This window comes from Ambystoma mexicanum, chromosome 5p, assembly GCF_040938575.1.
Source record: "Ambystoma mexicanum isolate Mex_15411 chromosome 5p, UKY_AmexF1_1, whole genome shotgun sequence".
Taxonomy (NCBI): Eukaryota; Metazoa; Chordata; class Amphibia; order Caudata; family Ambystomatidae; genus Ambystoma; species Ambystoma mexicanum.
In genome coordinates, this window is record NC_090930.1 from 1,064,359,892 (window position 1) to 1,064,380,823 (window position 20,932).

A 20,932-nucleotide genomic window follows, 5' to 3' on the forward strand; every position below is an offset into this window, starting at 1 on the left:
AACACAATAGCACAACGAAGAACAAGACATGCCTATGATTGATTTACGAATGCTGATCCAGCCACCCGAGCGGCACAGACAGGCTTAGACAGAAACACAGAGACTTGCAGCCGCCTGAAGTGGGAACAAAGAGACGCAGACAACGTGCCCGAGGTGGCCGCAAGAGGTAACTGCAGATGAAGGTGTACGGGGTTGCCCCATGAAAGTGGGGACCAGCAAGAGTGGCCACCGGAGCCCGCAGAGCCACACCAGCGCCAGGCAGACAGCCCGGGGAGCTAGATCGACTAGGGCAGGGTCCTTAGTCCTGTGAAGGCTGAATGAACCCACATGGGTACATGGGAGGACACAGTCCATTCTAGAAATAGGGGAGGTCGCTGGAGGACACCCCTGAAACGATCAGGCCGGGCCTAGACATTTTGGGCAACTTAGCACGTTCTAAAAGAGGACAGCACGTTTTGGGGCCGACTCACTTTACCCTGACGCAACAAGATGTCCAACAAACCCATCAGACAGAAAGGCAAGCAGCCCACACTGGACGATTTTGCCAAAACACCACCAGGTGCAGAAGGGGCCAGGAAGAAAGACAGGACCCCCGCTGGGGGCCCAGACATTATGGGCAACCAGGAGGTACTTGCTGCGATTGCGGACCTGAAAGTGGCCTTGGAGACCAAACTGGGCCTGGCAATCAGTGAATTGAAAGCTGTAACACGTGTATGGGATTGCTGATGGTACTCTTGTTCAGAGAGGAATTGCCATAGCATTTCGGTGCTGGACTGCCCTTGTGGGCGGGACAAAGACTGATATGCAAATGGATATTTCCCATCTGTGAAGGTGCAGTGAGCAAAAAGCAATGGCTGCGAACTCTCAATGTGGTTAATAACCACTGAACAGGTTATCATGCCTTGTTCTTTCGAGAGAGGGGCGCCTGCTACCTTTTTTGCAGAATTGAAAGCTTTACTTGAGCTCAAAGTTGGAGCGGTGCAGGAGGACGTAAATCTTCTCCGGCAAGACGTACGATTGTTGGCTGAGCGCACGGAGGACCTGGAAAAAGAGGTGGCCCCGAACACAGCAGCCTGTGCTGCCCATAAATCTGAACTTCACGCCTTGGTACAACGTGTGGGCAATCTGGAGAGCAGGTCGGAAGAGGCGGAGGGACGCGCCCGAAGGAACAATATTCCCATTGTCGGAAGGAGCTGAGGGAACTAACCCTACGAATACATCGAGTCTATGCTATTACAGGAGATAATCGGGGGAGCTCTGTCCTAGGGGTTCGCTGTAGAGAGGGCACACAGGGCCCTGATGAGGAAGCCACCGCCGGGGAACCCTACCCCCCCCCCAGGCCGGTGATAGCGAAGATCCTAAACTACCGGGACCGGGAAAAAAATCCTTGAACACTTTCGGAAGGGCGGCACGATACAAAGAGGTGCTGCGAACATAACGGCATACCCGGATTATACCTTGCAAGTACAGCGCAGCCGCATGAACTTTGGGTCCGTGAAAAGAAGATTGCGGGATGCAGGCCATAGGTACATGCTGCTTTTTCCAGCTAAACTGAAGGTTTTCTACAAGAGCAGAACCTTGTTTTTTGACACCCCAGAGGACGCCATGGGATGGTTAGATGCGCAGAGCTGTCCCCAGGAACCGGACATCCAGGGAGCAGAAGGTGGAGATAAGTAACATGCGTCGGAAAAGCGCCCTAGGTGCTGCAGCTCATGACAATGGGACTTGAATATAGCATTGCATATACCGGCAGAGGAGTGTGTTCAGAGCTACAATTATAAATATGAGACAGTAGCACTGGAAACCTTGATATAGATATAGGAGCTATATGGAGCATGACCTCACACCCCCATAGCAAATAGTTTAGTTAGGTCACTGGTAGTTCGGTGACACCCTGCTGGGTTCTGGGCTGGGGCCTTTTAGGGCAGAACCAAACGCAGGGGGGCCCGAGATCCAGGGATGGAGCTGGGCACTTGTTGGGGTAGACGAAGTGGGGGAGGTGGGAGGGTGAGAGGGGTGTGCAGTGGTTTGAAGTTGGGGGATGGGGAGTTGGGAAGGGGGTTGGAGGGAAGTTTGATGGGAGGGAAAGGGTATTGAGCCAAAATGTGACCCTTAAGAGGCGGGATATCATGGTGATGGCGCCAGGGTGCCTTACAGTGGTTACCTGGAATGTCAGGGGCCTCAACAGCTATCTGAAACGTAACAAGATGATGATGTATCTGAAAAGGATGAGGACCGACATAGCATTATTGCAAGAGACCCACCTCACTAGGGAGAAATTGGAGGTGGTTAAGAAGAAGTGGAGGGGGTGCCTGGTGGGATCCACATACTCGGCCTACGCTAGAGGAGTTATCATCTGGGTGGCGCCGCAGGTGCCATTTCAGCTGCTTCAGGTCACGGGTGACCCAGATGGCAGATTGACTGTTGTGAAGGGTATATTGGAAAACCAAGAAGTGTGTATTGTAAATTTATATGCCCCTAACCTGAACACAGCGGCTTACTTTAGGACCCTGTACGGTAGAGTCGGCCCTCTGCTGGGTGGTGGGATTATTTGGGGAGGTGATTTTAACTGTGTACTTAACCCTAATGTTGACAGATCGGATAGTAAGATAGACAAACCAACCCCAGCAGCAAAGGTGCTGCAGGCCCTCCCGAGGGACTTCGACCTAGTGGATGTCTGGAGGCAGTTGCATCCAGTGGATAGACAATACTCGCACTATACAGCACCACACGCCCTTCACACAAGATTAGACTATGTGTTCGCCTCCACAGAGTTGGCAGGAGAGATGGAAGGTGCGGAATACAAAGCTACTGTGCTTTTGGACCACTCCCCCCTGGTCCTGGAGTGGCGGCATCAACCTCCCAGGGCACGGATTCCCACTTGGAAACTCAGAGCCGAGGCTCTGCAGGACCCGGGATTCAGGGAGGATTTAAGAGAGGCGATCACTGAGTACTTTGAGATAAATACTGGTAGTGTAAGCTCTATGGGAACTGTTTGGGAGGCGTTTAAGGTGGTTTTGCGGGGGGTTGCCATTTCGAAGTCTATGGGGATCCAGGGGGGCATAGAGCAGAGTGGAAGGGAATTGAGGAGGAGTTGGAGGGCAGGATGCGTACGGAAGGCACCGCTGATGAGGACAGAGACAGGATAAGGCAATTACAACAGGCCAGTGGGGACTGCTGGGACAGGTTATGTAAACTAAGCTATAAGAAATACGTGGAGAGACAGCACACAGGGGAAGATAAGCCGGCAGGTTGCTGGCCTGGCTATACAAGAGTGAGACGCCGCGAACGGTGATCAGGGAAATTAAAGGCAAGGGAGGGTGGACTCAGAATACCCAGGAGGGGGTGAATGAGGAGTTCCTGAGATTCTATAAACATCTTTATGAGGACCCAGGTGGCCCTAGAGACCATGAAATTCGGGTAAGATTGGAGGACATGGGCCTACCCACCTTAGATGAGGCAGAACGCGCAGACGTAGATGCCCCTATTACGATGGAAGAACTCAAACTAGTGGTTCGCTACTTGCCCACCTGTAAGGCCCCCGGGTCCGATGGGCTTCCAAGTGAATTTTATAAAACCTATGAACAAGAGTTGCTTCCCCCGCTGATGGCCATGCTTAACTAGTCGTATGAGCAAGGCAGGCTACCAGAGACCCTGCGAGAGGCGGTGATTATCCCGCTTCTGAAGCCGGGCAAGCCTATCACTGATTGTGGGTCGTACAGGCCCTTATCGATGCTCAATCAGGTTAGTAAAATCCTCACTGCTGTACTGGCAAATAGGCTTAAGACTGTCATTGGTAAACTGATACACGCCGACCAAACGGGCTATGTCAGGAACATAACTGATAATCTCAGAAGACTGCATCACATCCTTGACCAGACAAAAAATGACCCAGGTGAACTGGCAATAGTTTCACTAGACGCGGTCAAGGCCTTCGAGCCAGTGAAAGGCCCTAGTTGATCGCGACCTTTAAGGGCTATGGAATGGGACCGGGGTACCTCAGGTGGGTGACAATGTTATACAGCTCCCCAATCGCCAGGGTCAAAACGCGTGCTATCATTTCGGACAAATGGTAACTAAGCAGAGGCACTAGACAGGGCTGCCCGTGGTCGCCCATGTTATACATATGGGCACTGGAGCCATTGGCCACCTGCCTGAGACAGCAATACGAGGAGATAGGTATTCGCACTGCGGATGGCATGCAAGTTGTTTCTTTATATGCGGACTACATACTGTTATATTTACGCTACCCAGAAGAGAACATGCAATATATTCTAGACATGATGGAGCAATTTGCCGTTCTCTCTGGCATAGCGGTTAACCCCAAAAGGTCTAGCGTGTTCCCTCTGGGGAGATACAAGCTTGTCTTGCCCAGGAGTCTGCCAGTGTTGCCGATTACCCTGGCACACAAAGTCGTTCCGATATCTCGGAATTGACATATACCATATGGCAGAAGAACATGCACGCAACACGGTTAAAGCAGTAGAAGGAATTAAGAACAGCATGGGATTCTGGTCCAGGTTACCCCTGGCTATGGTGGGGAGGGCTGATCTGCTAAAAATGGTAGTTTTGCCCAGACTGTTGCATTTCTTTGTTAACATTCTGCATGGGATCCCGAGGCGCTTTTTCGCTAGCCTCCATAGCCTGTGTAGGAGCTTCATCTGGGGCAACTCCAGGAACAGGGTGGCCCTCTGGAAACTACAGAACTCGTGTGATAGGGGAGGGATCAACCTGCCAAATTTTGAGCTATACTATCTGGCAGGGCAGCTGCAGTATGTAGCAAGATGGCTGTATGGCGAGAAGACGGCAGAAACCAGGCTGCTGTGCAGGGAACTGCTCCCCTTCTTTCACAAAGAAGTGGTGTGGCTGTCCAAGTCGAGGGTCCGGGGGATGGCGGGGCTGCTGGTACTGGGATGGGAAATATGGCACAGAAAGTGGCAGATTGCGGGACACCTGGTTCCGTACTCTATGCAGGTGCCGCTTGCAGCACTATGTGGAGAGGATCCCCAGCTGATACAAGGGGTCCGCAAGTACTGGGAACCAGTGGGCCTGGCCACCCTGGGAGACATATGGCTGGAAGGGGAGGCATTAGAGTTCCCGAACCTGATCGAAGATACTGGGGTGCATAAAGGGCAGTACATAACTTACACCAGAATTGTCAAGAGAGTACGAGTGAAGTGGCCAACAGAGGTGCTCACCGGACAACCGGATGCCACCATGGAGGCTATATATGATATTTCAGAGGGCGGGCATGAGATTTCCTGCATATACGAGCTGTTGGGGTCCAAGGTGGGGAAGGACTTGACCCAACAGACAACTTTGGGAGGATGAGGTGGGCGAGCCCATGTCGGATGGGCTCTGTAAAAGAGCCCAAAGATATCATAAAAAAGTGTCCCGGAACGCAAGGCTCCAGCAGATCCAACTATATGTCACACATAGAGCATAGCTCACCCCCAGTAAGATCGCTAGTTTGGTGGCCATACGACTCAGAAATGCCCTAGGTGTGGGGTGGAGGAGGCTGGGCTACTCCACATGTTTTGGGCCTGCCCTGAGGTGGGGACACGCTTAGCAGGAAGCGGTATTACACTGGAGGTGGAGTTGGCCTGGGCATGCATGCTGGGGGGATTCCCTAGGCCACGTAACTTAAGGCACATAAGCAAAATGAAAGATCTAGCATATGTCCTGGCCAAACGAAGGATAGCAATGTGCTGGAAGGCAGCCCAGAGGCAGAGGATAGAGTTGTGGTGGGCTGACCTCTTAAAATGGGCAGAGGCAGAAACGGCTGTTTGGTGGGACACGGTTTGTAGGGGAGGGGAGGAGGAGGTAGGACCCCTAATTGAATGGAGGCAGCTGGTGGCTACCATGAGTGGCCCCCCCAGTCTGATCAGAGCGATGATAAAACGGATAAAGAGACGACGATAAACCCGCCTGAAAAATCACAGGATGATGACATGGACATATTGGCTCAAGTTAGGGGGGAGGGAGTTTCATGAGACTGGACAATGCTGATTGTAACACTGACGCTGAATCTGATGATGGAAGTCCCAAGAATTGTGTGTTATATAAAATAAAAATAGTTTTTTCCAACAAAAAAAAACTCTGTGCGGCTCCCGCCGGCTTCTCTGGGATCATTTGCATTGCCGCACTGGACGCCGCAAGGGCGCCCGTCCCTGCCACTCTGGATTTGGGGATCTGAACCCGACTTCCTGTCGATCGGCTGAGGGCAATGGAGGCCATAGCCCATCCCTTCCGAACGGCGCTCGCCCATCCCTTAGGACTGACTGACCCATGTTCAACTTCTGTTCACATGGAACCCTTCTCCACTTTATTCTTCAAAGTTATGTGCTACTACAACCAAGATCTGCACCTGCGGCGGCTCCACTCGGGCCCTCGCCCCGGGCTTCTGTGCGTACTGCAGCAGCCCTCCTACTCGCCTGACTTAGCCCCCGCGGCTCTCAACGCCGGCCTGGTATGGGCCTGATGCTCCAGGGCCATCCATTTTCAGGGCTAGTTGATTCGACAGGTGAGTTGTTACACACTCCTTAGCGGATTCCGACTACCATGGCCACCATCCTGCTGTCTGTATCAACCAACACTGTTTCTGGGGACTGATGAGCATCTGCATCATGCGCCTTAACCCTGGGTGCGGTTCATCCCGCAGCGCCTGTTCTGCTTACCAAAAGTTGCCCACTGAGCACTTTCATACAATACCCGGCTCCACGCCAGCAAGCCGGGCTTCATACCCATTTAAAGCTTGAGAGCAGGTTGAGATAATTTTGGCCCCAAGACCTCTAATCATTCGCTTTGCTAGATAAAACTGGGGTTTCCGTGCGCCAGCTATCTTGAGTGAAACTTCGGAGAGAACCAGCTACTATATCATTCGATTAGTCTTTTGCCCCTATACCCAGGTCGGATGACCGATTTACACATCAGGACCGCTACGGACCTCCACCAGGCCGAGTTCACCATCTTTTGGGTCCTATCACACACGCTCATGCATCATCTCTGACAGAGCGGGGGAGACGGGTCGGTGGAGAGCCCACCGCGACAGGATGCCACTGCAATCGCCGGGCACCGGCCCTCAACATCATTACATCACAGGGTTTCATTCATCCCTCTGACTCGGGCAGGCATTATATTCTTAGTGTTTCCAGACAGGTCGGGTGGTTAACCGACCCCTGGCGCCCTTTGTGGGCCTCCCCGCCCGGCAGCACGACGTGGTTGGGGTGTATTGAGGGCAGTCCACCACAGTCACATCGGGAGCCCCGTCTCCCGTGGCCACTCTAGCAACCCCCAAGAGGGGCCAGGACAGTTGCCGGGTAAGGGCCCGGTGGTGGTCTATCTCCCTCTGCCCCGTGGACACAGCAAAACTGCTGTCAGGGGGCTGTAACACTCTGCTGGAGCAGAGAGCCACCTGCCCCCTGGAGCCTTCCCAAATGCACCCTGCTGGGGCTGGATGTGCCCGGGCCGCAGACCCGCAAGGGCCTCCACCGTTCCAGGTGACCAACCTGCCTGCCGTGTTGAATCCTGTGGGTGGACTGCACAGACCCCACCAGTTTACCGCTCAACCGTTTCACACCCTCTTGAACTCTCTTCAACTTTCCCTTACGGTACTTGTTGGTCACCAGTCTCGCGCCCGTATTTAGCCTTCGACAGAGTTTACCACACGCTTTGGGCTGCATTCCCAAGTAACCTGACTCCAAGAAGACCTAATCCCGGTGTGCAACAGGCCTAACACCATCCGCGTGGGGAGACTCGATCAGAAGGACTTGAGCCCCCTGAGTGATGCCGGGGAGTCGGTCTTCTGTACGCCACATTTCCCACGCCTGCTGCTGAATGGGGATTCGGCGCTGGGCTCTTCCCTTTTCACTGGCCGTTACTGAGGGAATCTTGGTTAGTTCCTTTTCCTCTGCTTAGTAATATGCTTAAATTCAGCAGGTCACCATGTCTGATCTGAGGCCGTGGTCGACGAGCACAAAGCTCAGGGCAGCTGGCCTCAGGTCCGTATGGGGGGTTGCCCCAGCCCTTGGCGCAGGCGAGTGTATTCTGTTTCAATCTGTGACCGAAGCCCACATGGTCACGAGGTCCGTGCTCCATGGTCATCCTGCGCCGGCAGCCGTGGGACACCAAAGACAGCCACACACAGCACGGCCAGGTGCCCCGGGGTAGGGTGAAGGTGCGCCAGGCTTTTTTAAAGCCTGCTGCCGCCGCCATCACATCCGGGGCGCGTCGGCCACCCGGCCCTCCCGAAACCAGCATGAGGTGGGGAAACTGGGGAAACCAGGACGCGTCAGCAATGAGCTTGCGCGCCAGATCCAAGGATCCAGCGACGGTGCTGATCGGGGTCTGACCTTAGGGGGATGAATGGAATGGGGTCCCTGCGACAGCCCCAGCCACGCCCCTGGGAGTGAACCCCGGGGCGATTGATGTACAAGCGACCCTCAGACAGGCGTAGTCCCGGGAAAAACCCAGGGCCACATGGTGCGTTTGAAGTGTTGATCAATGTGTCCTGCAATTCACACTAATTCTCGCAGCTAGCTGCGTTCTTCATCGATGCACGAGTCGAGTGATCCACCGCCAAGAGCCACAGGCAACTTTTTTTGTCCTAGACGTCGGCCTGACCCTGCCGGTGCAGGAGAGGTTGGGGGAGGCAGCGCTGGCTGTGGCAGGACAGCCCAGCTCCCTGTCTAGCTCGGCCGAAACCATTGTGGTTTCAAAAAAATAAAAAATAATAATCCAGGTGCTCAGCCTGACCGCCAGCTGCAGCAGCACAGCGCTTCCCAGGGGGATGGAGGTAGGCCGCTCTGCCACCTGCCCACACGGCCCAATCCACTCATCCTTCCCCGACCCCTTCCACTTCCCTTTTGGGAGATGGACAACGAGGCAGGCCAGAGACAGCACAGACAGGGGGTCGGGTGGGACCACTAGAGTCTTCAAACCCCAGCCCGGCCGCATAGGACCCAGCTCCAGGTACCTGGGCAAGAGGGAAGGTCACCCACTGTGCCAGCGGGCCTGGCCATTGCTCACACACAGATGTGGGCGGCTGGAACCTTGGCGCCCACCGTCAAGTGAGCCAGCTGCACCATGGCTCATGCCTGGCTTGCCCGGGTGCCTGTCTGCCTGGGGAGGCACCCCTCGAGAGCAGTCAGGTTTCCCTCGGCTCCCGGCTGCCCCCAGTCAGGGCTTCCCTGGTGACCGGGGTGTCCCCACCAATGCTCAGCCGCTGGCACGTCAGAGAGAGGAGTGTGCGCCCCCCGGCCAGCGCAGATGCGGGCTCAGTGAGGAGAGGGGGCTGGTTGACCACGCGCACCGGACCGCTCTGCGAGAGGTGCCCCGGGCTGTGGGTGTGCACGTCTGGGATGCAACCGAGGTCGGGCGCACGGCTCTCCCTCCCGCTGCTCCGCTGTTAATGATCCTTTATGCCCCCACCCACAAGCAGAAACCATTCACACTCAAATGCCCCATTTCTCCTTCCAAACACGTTCCAGATTCAAATGCCACCTCCCTCCTGACCTACATGCCACCATCCCTCCATCCGAACCCACAAAGACACCAACATCCGTCCCTCCATACCTACACCAAGATGCTCCATCCCTCAGAGCCACACCCATATGCTTCATCTCTACCTCCACACTCAGATGGCGCCATTCGCCCTCTCTCTATACCCACACCCGATTACCCCATCCCTTCGACACACACATGCTCCCACCACTCCAATAAACCAACATCCTTCTCTCCAGACAAACATACCCCATCCCTCCATTCACACCCAGATGCCCCCTTCCTTCCCACCAGAGCGCTCCAGCCCTGACCCACATGCTCCACCATTCCCTGACATGCCCCCATCATATGCCCATTCCATATCAACAATGCCCCCTCCGATCCAGACTCCACGATGCACAATCCCTTCCTCAAGACACATACCATGATGGCCCATGCTCCCTCCACACAGAAAGATGCCCCTATCCGTCCTCCGACCAATGAGCCCCAATCCTTCCCTCCAGACCCACACCAATGTGCCCCATCCCTCCCTCCAGATGCACATCAATGTGTCCTGTGCCTCCCTTCATACCCAAAGCAATGTCCCCATCCCTCCCTACAGACCCACACCCATGTGCACCATCCCTTCCTCTCAGAACCACACCAAGATGCCCCATCCCTCCCTCTAGACCAATACCATAATGCACCATCCTCCCTCCACATAGCAAGATGCCCCTAGCATCAGATGCCCATGTGCCGATCCTGAATCACATGCAGATAGCCCCAGCCAACCCCCTCTAAAACCACCCATCCTAGTATGCCCCCATCTGCCCAGACCCACACCAATGTGCCCCGTCCCCTCCTTCCAGACTCACACCAATATGCGGTCATCCCTCCCCAGACCAATGTCCCCATCCCTCCTATCAAACCCACACCAATGTGCCCCCAACACCTCCCTACAGAGCCACACCAAGATGCCCAGTCCAACTTCCCAACCCACACCTAGATGACCCATGCCACCCTCCAGACCCACTGTGCCCCATCTCTCCCTCCAGAAAAACGCCCATGTGCCCCATCCACCTCCCTCCAGAGCCATACCAATGTGCCCCACCACCTCCCTCCAGAAACACACCAATGTGCCCCCACCACCTCCCTCCAGAGCCACACCAATGGGACCCGACCACCTCCCTCCAGAGCCACACCAAGATGCCCGTCCCACTTCCCAACCCACACCTAGATGACCCATGCCACCGTCCAGACCCACTGTGCCCCATCTCTCCCTCCAGAAACACACCCATGTGTACCATCCCTCCACCCAGATCCACACCAATGTGCCCCCACCACCTCCCTCCAGATCCACACCAATGTGCCCCCACCACCTCCCTCCAGTGCCACACCAAGATGCCCCATCCCACTTCCCAACACACACCTAGATGACCCATGCCACCCTCCAGACCCACTGTGCCCCATCTCTCCCTCCAGAAACACGCATGTGCACCATCCCTCTGCCCAGATCCACGCCAATGTGCCCCCACTACCTGCCCCCAGAGCCACACCAAGATGCCCCCACCACCTCCCTCCAGAAACACACCAATGTGCCCCCACCACCTCCCTCCAGAGCCACACCAATGGGACCCGACCACCTCCCTCCAGAGCCACACCAAGATGCCCGTCCCACTTCCCAACCCACACCTAGATGACCTATGCCACCGTCCAGACCCACTGTGCCCCATCTCTCCCTCCAGAAACACACCCATGTGTACCATCCCTCCACCCAGATCCACACCAATGTGCCCCCACCACCTCCCTCCAGAGCCACACCAATGGGACCCGACCACCTCCCTCCAGAGCCACACCAAGATGCCCGTCCCACTTCCCAACCCACACCTAGATGACCCATGCCACCGTCCAGACCCACTGTGCCCCATCTCTCCCTCCAGAAACACACCCATGTGTACAATCCCTCCACCCAGATCCACACCAATGTGCCCCCACCACCTCCCTCCAGATCCACACCAATGTGCCCCCACCACCTCCCTCCAGAGCCACACCAAGATGCCCCATCCCACTTCCCAACACACACCTAGATGACCCATGCCACCCTCCAGACCCACTGTGCCCCATCTCTCCCTCCAGAAACACGCATGTGCACCATCCCTCTGCCCAGATCCACGCCAATGTGCCCCCACCACCTCCCCCCAGAGCCACACCAAGATGCCCCATCCAACTTCAGAACCCACACCTAGATAACCCATGCCACCCTCCAGACCCGCTGTGCCCCATCTCTCCCTCCAGAAACACACCCATGTGCCCCCACCACCTCCCTCCAGAGCCACACCAAGATGCCCCGTCCAACTTCCTAACCCACACCTAGATGACCCATGCTACCCACCAGACCCACTGTTCCCCATCTCTCCCTCCAGAAACATACCCATGTGCACAATCCTTCCGCCAAGATCCACACCAATGTGCCCCACCACCTCCCTCCAGAGCCACCAATGTGCCCCCACCACCTCCCTCCAGAGCCACACCAAAATGCCCCGTTCCACTTCCCAACCCACACCTAGATGACCCATGCCACCCTCCAGATCCACTGTGCCCCATCTCTCCCTCCAGAAACACGCCCATGTGCCCCATCCACCTCCCTCCAGAGCCACACCAATGTGCCCCACCACCTCCCTCCAGAGCCACACCAATTTGCCCCGTCCAACTTCCTAACCCACACCTAGATGACCCATGCTACCCATCAGACCCACTGTGCCCCATCTCTCCCTCCAGAAACACACCCATGTGCACCATCCCTCCGCCAAGATCCACATCAATGTGCCCGACCACCTCCCTCGAGAGCCACACCAATGTGCCCCCACCACCTACCTCCAGAGCCACACCAAAATACCCCGTCCCACTTCCCAACCCACACCTAGATGACCCATTCCACCGTCCAGACCCACTGTGCCCCATCTCTCCCTCCAGAAACACACCCATGTGTACCATCCCTCCACCCAGATCCACACCAATGTGCCCCCACCACCTCCCTCCAGATCCACACCAATGTGCCCCAACACCTCCCTCCAGAGCCACACCAATGTGCCCCCACCACCTCCCCCCAGAGCCACACCAAAATGCCCCGTTCCACTTCCCAACCCACACCTAGATGACCCATGCCACCGTCCAGACCCACTGTGCCCCATCTCTCCCTCCAGAAACACACCCATGTGTACCATCCCTCCACCCAGATCCACACCAATGTGCCCCCACCACCTCCCTCCAGATCCACACCAATGTGCCCCCACCACCTCCCTCCAGAGCCACACCAATATGCCCCATCCCACTTCCCAACCCACACCTAGATGACCCATGCCACCCTCCAGACACACTGTTCCCCATCTCTCCCTCCAGAAACACACCCATGTGCACCATCCCTCCGCCAAGATCCACACCAATGTGCCCCATCACCTCCCTCCAGAGCCACACCGATGTGCCCCCACCACCTCCCTCCAGAGCCACACCAAAATGCCCCGTTCCACTTCCCAACCCACACCTAGATGACCCATGCCACCCTCCAGATCCACTGTGCCCCATCTCTCCCTCCAGAAACACGCCCATGTGCCCCACCACCTCCCTCCAGAGCCACACCAATGTGCCCCATCCAACTTCCTAACCCACACCTAGATGACCCATGCTACCCACCAGACCCACTGTGCCCCATCTCTCCCTCCATAAACACACCCATGTGCACCATCCCTCCGCCAAGATCCACACCAATGTGCCCGACCACCTCCCTCCAGAGCCACACCAATGTGCCCCCACCACCTCCCTCCAGAGCCACACCAAAATGCCCCGTTCCACTTCCCAACCCACAACTAGATGGCATCATGCCACCCTCCAGACACACTGTTCCCCCATCTCTCCCTCCAGAAACACACCCATGTGCACCATCCCTCCGCCAAGATCCACACCAATGTGCCCCATCACCTCCCTCCAGAGCCACACCGATGTGCCCCCACCACCTCCCTCCAGAGCCACACCAAAATGCCCCGTTCCACTTCCCAACCCACACCTAGATGACCCATGCCACCCTCCAGATCCACTGTGCCCCATCTCTCCCTCCAGAAACACGCCCATGTGCCCCATCCACCTCCCTCCAGAGCCACACCAATGTGCCCCACCACCTCCCTCCAGAGCCACACCAATGTGCCCCGTCCAACTTCCTAACCCACACCTAGATGACCCATGCTACCCACCAGACCCACTGTGCCCCATCTCTCCCTCCAGAAACACACCCATGTGCACCATCCCTCCACCAAGATCCACACCAATGTGCCCGACCACCTCCCTCGAGAGCCACACCAATGTGCCCCCACCACCTCCCTCCAGAGCCACACCAAAATACCCCGTCCCACTTCCCAACCCACACCTAGATGACCCATGCCACCGTCCAGACCCAGTGTGCCCCATCTCTCCCTCCAGAAACACACCCATGTGTACCATCCCTCCACCCAGATCCACACCAATGTGCCCCCACCACCTCCCTCCAGATCCACACCATTGTGCCCCCACCACCTCCCTCCAGAGCCACACCAAGATGCCCCATCCCACTTCCCAACACACACCTAGATGACCCATGCCACCCTCCAGACCCACTGTGCCCCATCTCTCCCTCCAGAAAGACGCATGTGCACCATCCCTCCGCCCAGATCCACGCCAATGTGCCCCCACCACCTCCCCCCAGAGCCACACCAAGATGCCCCATCCAACTTCCTAACGCACACCTAGATGACCCATGCTACCCACCAGACCCGCTGTGCCCCATCTCTCCCTCCAGAAACACACCCATGTGCAACATCCCTCTGCCAAGATCCACACCAATGTGCCCCACCACCTCCCGCCAGAGCCACACCAATGTGCCCCCACCACCTCCCTCCAGAGCCACACCAAAATGCCCCGTCCCACTTCCCAACCCATACCTAGATGACCCATGCCACCCTCCAGACACACTGTGCCCCATCTCTCCTTTCAGAAACACACCCATGTGCACCATCCCTCCACCCAGATCCACACCAATGTGCCCCCACCACCTCCCTCCAGAGCCACACCAAGATGCCCCGTCCAACTTCCTAACCCACACCTAGATGACCCCTGCTACCCACCAGACCCACTGTGCCCCATCTCTCCCTCCAGAAACAAACCCATGTGCACCATTCCTCTGCCAAGATCCACACCAATGTGCCCCACCACCTCCCTCCAGAGCCACACCAATGTGCCCCCACCACCTCCCTCCAGAGCCACACCAAAATGCCCCGTCCCACTTCCCAACCCACACCTAGATGACCCATGCCACCCTCCAGACACACTGTGCCCCATCTCTCCCTCCAGAAACACACCCATGTGCACCATCCCTCCACCCAGATCCACACCAATGTGCCCCACCACTTCCCTCCAGAGCCACACCAAAGTGCCCCACCACCTCCCTCCAGAGCCACACCAGGATGCCCCGTTCCACTTCCCAACCCACACCTAGATGACCCATGCCACCCTCCAGACCCACTGTGCCCCATCTCTCCCTCCAGAAACACACCCATGTCCTCCATCCCTCCCCAGACCCACACCAATGTACCCAAACCCACACCCCTGTCCCTATCCCTCACCCAGACCCACACGACTATGTCCTATCCATCCCTCCAGACCCACACCAATGTGCCCCTTTCTCCAGAGCCACGCAAAAGTGGCTCATCCCACCAGACCTACACCAGCATGCCCCTATCCAACCATTCAGACCCCAGCAAGATGCCCAATCCCTCCCTCTAGTCCATTAACATAATGCCTGATCCTTCTTCCAAATAGCAAGATGCCCCTTCCCCCTTGCAACAGATGCCTGTGTGCCATCCCGAATCACACGCAGATAGCCCCAGCCAACCCCCTCCAAAACCACGCATCCTAATAATCACACCCTCATAAAACATTAAATCACTCTATTAACCCCGTTGATCAGTTAAACACAAGCATACACTGTCTCCCTATTCCTTTTCTTAGCCCTCTATACCTTTCATGTTGAATAGCTGAGCATGATTTTTAAAGTAAATGTAATTTCCTGCTCCCCCGTCTAAATCGGGTGTCTTGCAGGAACGTTCACGGTATCCGGAAGAAAATTTCAATTTACAGCCAGCCAAAAGCACACGGGTTGCTGCTGTTCCTGCAGCCTGGCAGCCAGAGCCTTGCAGCTCAGGACCCTCCAGGGCCTCCTAGAAATGTTCCCGGTGTTGAAATGCCAACCCCAAACGCTGCTAGCCAAAGGCTGGCAGGGTCTGGTTGCACTTGCACCGGCGGCAGCCAGAGCGTTCAAAATTCCCGCTCAGCCCCAGCCCGCTTACTGAACTTGCTCCGGAACCGCTTCTCTGCTCCGGAAAGCACACGAATGAGGGAACTGCCTTTAAACTCCCCTTTGTGGTTACTGGTAGTTTTGTGTGACAGGTCGGGGCATTAGAGAAGTTGTGATGTAAAATTTCTGTTGCTGATGTGGCAGGTCAGACTGGCTGCAGGTCATAGGAAGGGGGAGATTGGTGTAGAGGGGAGTCTGAGGGGTATTGAAGTGGGTCTGGGCTCCGGGGGCATGGCCCCTTTTGATGTGGGGGGAGGGAAGCACAATGGGGGAATGACACGGGAAAGGATGGGGTGGTGCTGTTTGCACAAGCGGGCCACCCCGGGGGAACAGGTATTGAGCCTGGAGGGGCATGGCCCCAGGGAGAAAGCGGGACGCTTGGAAAAGGGGTAAGGAGATGGTAGGGTCCAAGGGACAGTTAGGGAGGAAATGGCTTTATTTAATTATTTAATTGTTGGGGGAAATGAAAATGTGTAATTAGTTAATTGGTTGTTTAAATATTTCATTAGTCTGTAAGGCCATGGAGCCAGTTGTAAGCTTTGGCCTGTCACTTTAAAGCGACCTTTTCCACTTTTAAATGAGTCTGGGTTTTTGTGCAGTAAGCCAAAATGTTCATTTAAACGTACGACTCTTCAAATATCTGTGGAAGGTTGGACAACTGTCATCCACGTGTTAAAATTAATGTTTTCAGCTTTTGTTGTTGAACTGGCAGTTTATTGAAATAAACAAAAATAATGATAGCAGTACAATTATGAGCCTCCTGGTTCTGCAGAGGTGTTACAAATATATTTTATCATGCATCAACGCAAAAAAAAATAAAAAAAATAAACGCTCACGGATAGGATTGGGTTTACAAAGAACGTCTTCGGGTGGTACGCAGTGAATTGGCAGTCATGAAGACAGTGCAAGTAAGCTATTGTCCCCACAATTGGGAGGAGTTGGGAAGGAAACATTGGCTATTGGGAGTGTTGACACTAAGAAAAAGTAGCCCAAAAGCAAGCCACGTAGAGGACTTAGTGTGCACTTTTGACAATTCGCATCTATTGGCTGCCACTGTTCGAAACGTGTGCTGTACTGCGTGTCTCAACTGGGATATTTTTGTTGGGGCTTGTTTTCCTTTTAAGTCCAATTTACCAAAACATTTTTTTTAAAGCTGGCGTTATATTCGTTTCAATGTTTTAACAGCAAGTTCTTTTGGCTGGCTCTCTGATAGAAACATTTCTATTTTTAATCCCCCTCCTACCGCACCGGTAACTAAGCAGCTGGAAAGGGAAGAGCGCGCTGTTCTTCCACTGAGTGCCAGCTAACTTGACTGAAAATAAAACTGAGCAATTAATTAATCCTCCCCGAGACCTTACTGTCTTCCCTCCCGCCGCCGTGCGGTGGCGCAGTAGAGTCCATTCAGCTGTAACACGTATCTCCGCAGTAAAATCTCCACCGATTGGCTGCCCAAGCGCCTGGTGAAATGAGACACGCTTGATGGTTGGCTGCTTACACGGCAGCGGGTCTAGGGGGCTGGCGCTGAGCTATGTGTATAGGGAGCCCGGGAGCTGCGCTCGGGAGATCAGCGCGCGCAGGACAGGGCGTCGGGAGCCGAGGGTTAAGCATCCGCAGTGGAGCAGCAATAACAAGAGCAGCCCTGGCGGGGACTCCCACCATGTTGTGCTTCGTTACGAGGCCAGACGCAGTGGTGATGGAGGTTGAGGTGGATGCCAAGGCGAACGGGGAGGACTGCCTTATCCAGGTGAGGACAGGGGGTGCTGGTGACTCCCGGGCCCCAGGGAGCCCCGAACCGCTGCACTGTGTGACGTCCCTTATGGAGCTTTGCTCCAAGCATTTCGCGCCCCCGTTCTCAGACCCTGCCAGTTCCATAGCGTGCCTCATCTAGGGGCCCTGGTCACGGTGTCTGGATCCGATTTTTGGTAACTTTAGTGTATCGCTCCCTACTAGGGCTTTCCATGGTTGGAAACTATAAATACCAGATGTTGTTTAGGCGCCGATTCTGTGGCACGTCTTTCACCGAGTTTTGAATTTGATCTGCACATATCACACATGAACACTAGCCTCATTTAGTACTGCCCCATAGCACTGTTTCTCAACTAAGGCTCCGTGTGAACCCTAAACATCTCTTTTGCGGGGGCTGGCCTGCCACTGGAGACGTATAATGCCACTGATTTGAGGCATTTCTGACCATGATCTGTCCCCCAGCATATAGTTGGATGTTTAGGGCTTTTTGTAGACTACACTTCAGTTCTCCTTCACTTGTATATTATGGGACTGCCAGAACGTGTTGTGTTTTTACGGTTCTATACGCCTCGCCACGTTTAAGAACTCCGTGTTCTAATTCATCAAAGCATGACCCTAAAGAGCGAACCTGTGAAGCCCCACCTATTCCCACATGTAAATCATAGTCTCGGCTGTAAACACCTGGCATCCGCGGAGTACTTAATGTTTCTTTAGGACTTCGTGCCCACATCGTATGGGATGGGTTAGTTGGACCATGTCACCCAGAGGCAAATAACCACGGCGTAAACTCACTTGGCCACAATGGATGGCTTTAGTGACACACTAACTCGGGTGACGTGACATGCATTTACGGACACTGATTGGGTTGTGTGTTTTTAAGCGAGTCACATCTCCTTCTAAAAAGAAAATCGTCAGACCTAAATGACCTTGCATGGCTATTTGACTCCTCTCATTGCAACACAGTAAATGCTAGGTATTGTTGGTGGGCCAGGAACCAACTTCAAATAGCCTGAATGTGCACTCTAAAACACTGCAGCCGATTGAGGGCTGAGGTCTCCTTTCTTGCTCTATTTACGATGGGGCTTCTTTGCAGAGCCATGGGTTGATTGCCAGGTTGGGCTACTAATCCCCTTCGCCCTTTGCATAACTGCTTTGGTTGGCCCTGCTACTGAAGCTAGGGTGACCAGATTTTAAAAGTAGAAAACCAGGACAGGGCAACTAACATAAAAGTAGCACTAACTCTTGAAAGTGGCTGTCAAGGCACTACACTTCAGTAGCGATTGGAGGAGAAGGGGGTTTAAGTGTTACTATTCAAAGAAACTCATATTATAATTAATTTATCACAAACTAACACTATCTTAAGTTGTAAATGCAGCATTTCTTCTGTGTCATATTGTGCATTCATGCCTGTCAGCTATGAAGGCCGACTACCAAAAACCGGGACCACTGCAGTTTCCAATGGGAACATAATCTGGAGAAAGGGGGACAGAGCAGCAAAAACCGGGACAGTCCCGGCAAAACCGGGACGTCTGGTCACCCTAACTGAAGCAGCGCATCTCTTGCCCCATTTTGCATTGGGACGTGCCTGGGTGGCATAGATGTGTGGTCTCTTGGAGATGGGGTGGCTCAGGTGAAACCTGTGTTTCTGTTTTTATTATGTACAACCCCGACCCCCTCTCTCGCGCAGATGTACCTTAACCACCTTTGTATCGGGACTTACTGGTAAGAGTTGCGTGGTTCTGATGCGATTAGAGACCCTACCCGTTGCCAAATAACTCTTAAGGGACTACTTCATTTATTGGTGGTTGTAAAACGCCAACCGTGAACTCAATTTTCTTCGTGTTGCCTCCAAAGCGAAGGGCAGAAGACATCAGAACGTTCACAAGACTTTGGAAACCTGCCCAGCAGTTGGGTGCCAAGGAGATGAAGCTTGGTGAAGTGCAGGAATACATTGAAATGGGCACGAAGGGTAGATGTGCTGGTGATCTGCGGGATGGCCAGGCGGCCATGTTAACCACTCTATTCGGGAAGTCGGAAAGAAAGTCTAATCTGGCAGATGCCTTCTGATGTAAAATATTTTCTGATGGGTGTCGATTGCCTTACCCTTTTGCTGTCAGGGCCCGTTGGGCAAAACAACACACGTGTCGCTCAGCTGCGGCCCTCGTCATTTCGATGGGAGTAGAACACTAAAAAGTTTGTGTGTGGCAGGCCCTTTTTGTCCTGCTCGATGAGGGCGTTGCTGTGAGGAGCAATACCGAGGTGTTGTGCTGCTCCTTTGTTTAACTGCTCCTGCACACTCTTTTCTCCCGTGCAGAAAAGATTGGTTTGGGTGGGGGGATGAGGAGGGGGGGCGTCAGCAGCTGCTCCTGTGCTACGAGAAAGTTTGCCCACCTTTTGCTGGCAGATGGGTCCCGGTGCTTTTGTGTGTCAGCAGCTGCTCCTGTGCTACAAGAAAGTTTGCCCACCTTTTGCTGGCAGATGGGTCCCGGTGCTTTTGTGTGTATTGTTTGCACGCGTGGGGGAGGGATGGCAATAGTGTCTGTTTGTTTGAACCAACATCTGTTTTTATCCACCCGCCTCCACTGCAGTAGGCATGCTCCTATGCTGGCCCCTTTACTACATTTTTTGTACATGGTTTTTATAACCACTTAAATAGTTGCAGCAAAACATCACAGGTTTCTAGAACTGCCGAATGTTCGTGGACCCACAGTTTCATTGGCTGGTTGTTAAAGTATACATGATTTATTTTAGATGGTGGGATCGTTTTTGTGAAAGGCGTCTTCAGTGCGCAGTTTATATGTGCTGTGTTAACGAGTTGGACTCGTGGCGATTTATTTAATCGTAAATGTGGATTCGGTGCCCAATGTATGTGGTAGCTGATGCCATGGTGTCCGGCGAGCATGGGCTCCTGCCCCTAATCACGCTTACACCACCAATTAAACTGGATTAAATGATTATGAAATAATTGCTCTCCTGTTTGAATGCAAATTATAATACACTTAAACACGTGGCTATGACTTGGGCTCAGTTTTATTGTAAACTGTATAAAAAACGAATCTTGAGTTTGTTTGAAAAGAAGAATCTGAAGTTCTGAGCACAGCTGAAACTTGTTGCATGTGGCACCGGCAGCGAATGGCTGCCGGGTAGCATGTTAAGGAGAGTGAGTAGTAGTCCGGTTTGGAGAGAATGGTGGGCGAAATGAATGCTCAGTCAGTGGCCTGGCGGGTGGATGCGAGCAGACAGCACTCCATGGTTATTATGCGTTTGCTGGAGCTCTGTCTCGGGCAGTAGGTTAGTTGAAACCAAAAATCACATCTGGGCAGAACA

The 20,932-nt window shown here is 54.2% G+C and overlaps 1 protein-coding gene and 1 non-coding gene across 2 annotated transcripts in view; one reads left to right on the top strand and one right to left on the bottom strand.

The window, feature by feature from the left end:
* Positions 1 to 8,435: 8,435 nt before the first annotated feature.
* LOC138481911 (5.8S ribosomal RNA) lies at positions 8,436 to 8,586 on the bottom strand. The gene has a single exon (XR_011274498.1). It is a non-coding gene; the product is annotated as a 5.8S ribosomal RNA (ribosomal RNA).
* An 8,814-nt stretch (positions 8,587 to 17,400) lies between these two features.
* The window catches only part of MYLIP (myosin regulatory light chain interacting protein), a 60,503-nt gene continuing 56,971 nt past the window's right edge, over positions 17,401 to 20,932 (top strand). The window contains exon 1 of the mRNA XM_069613563.1: positions 17,401 to 17,603. Within this exon, the coding sequence (XP_069469664.1) occupies positions 17,517 to 17,603 (87 nt within the window). The 5' untranslated portion in view covers positions 17,401 to 17,516. The remainder of the gene's footprint in view (positions 17,604 to 20,932) is intronic.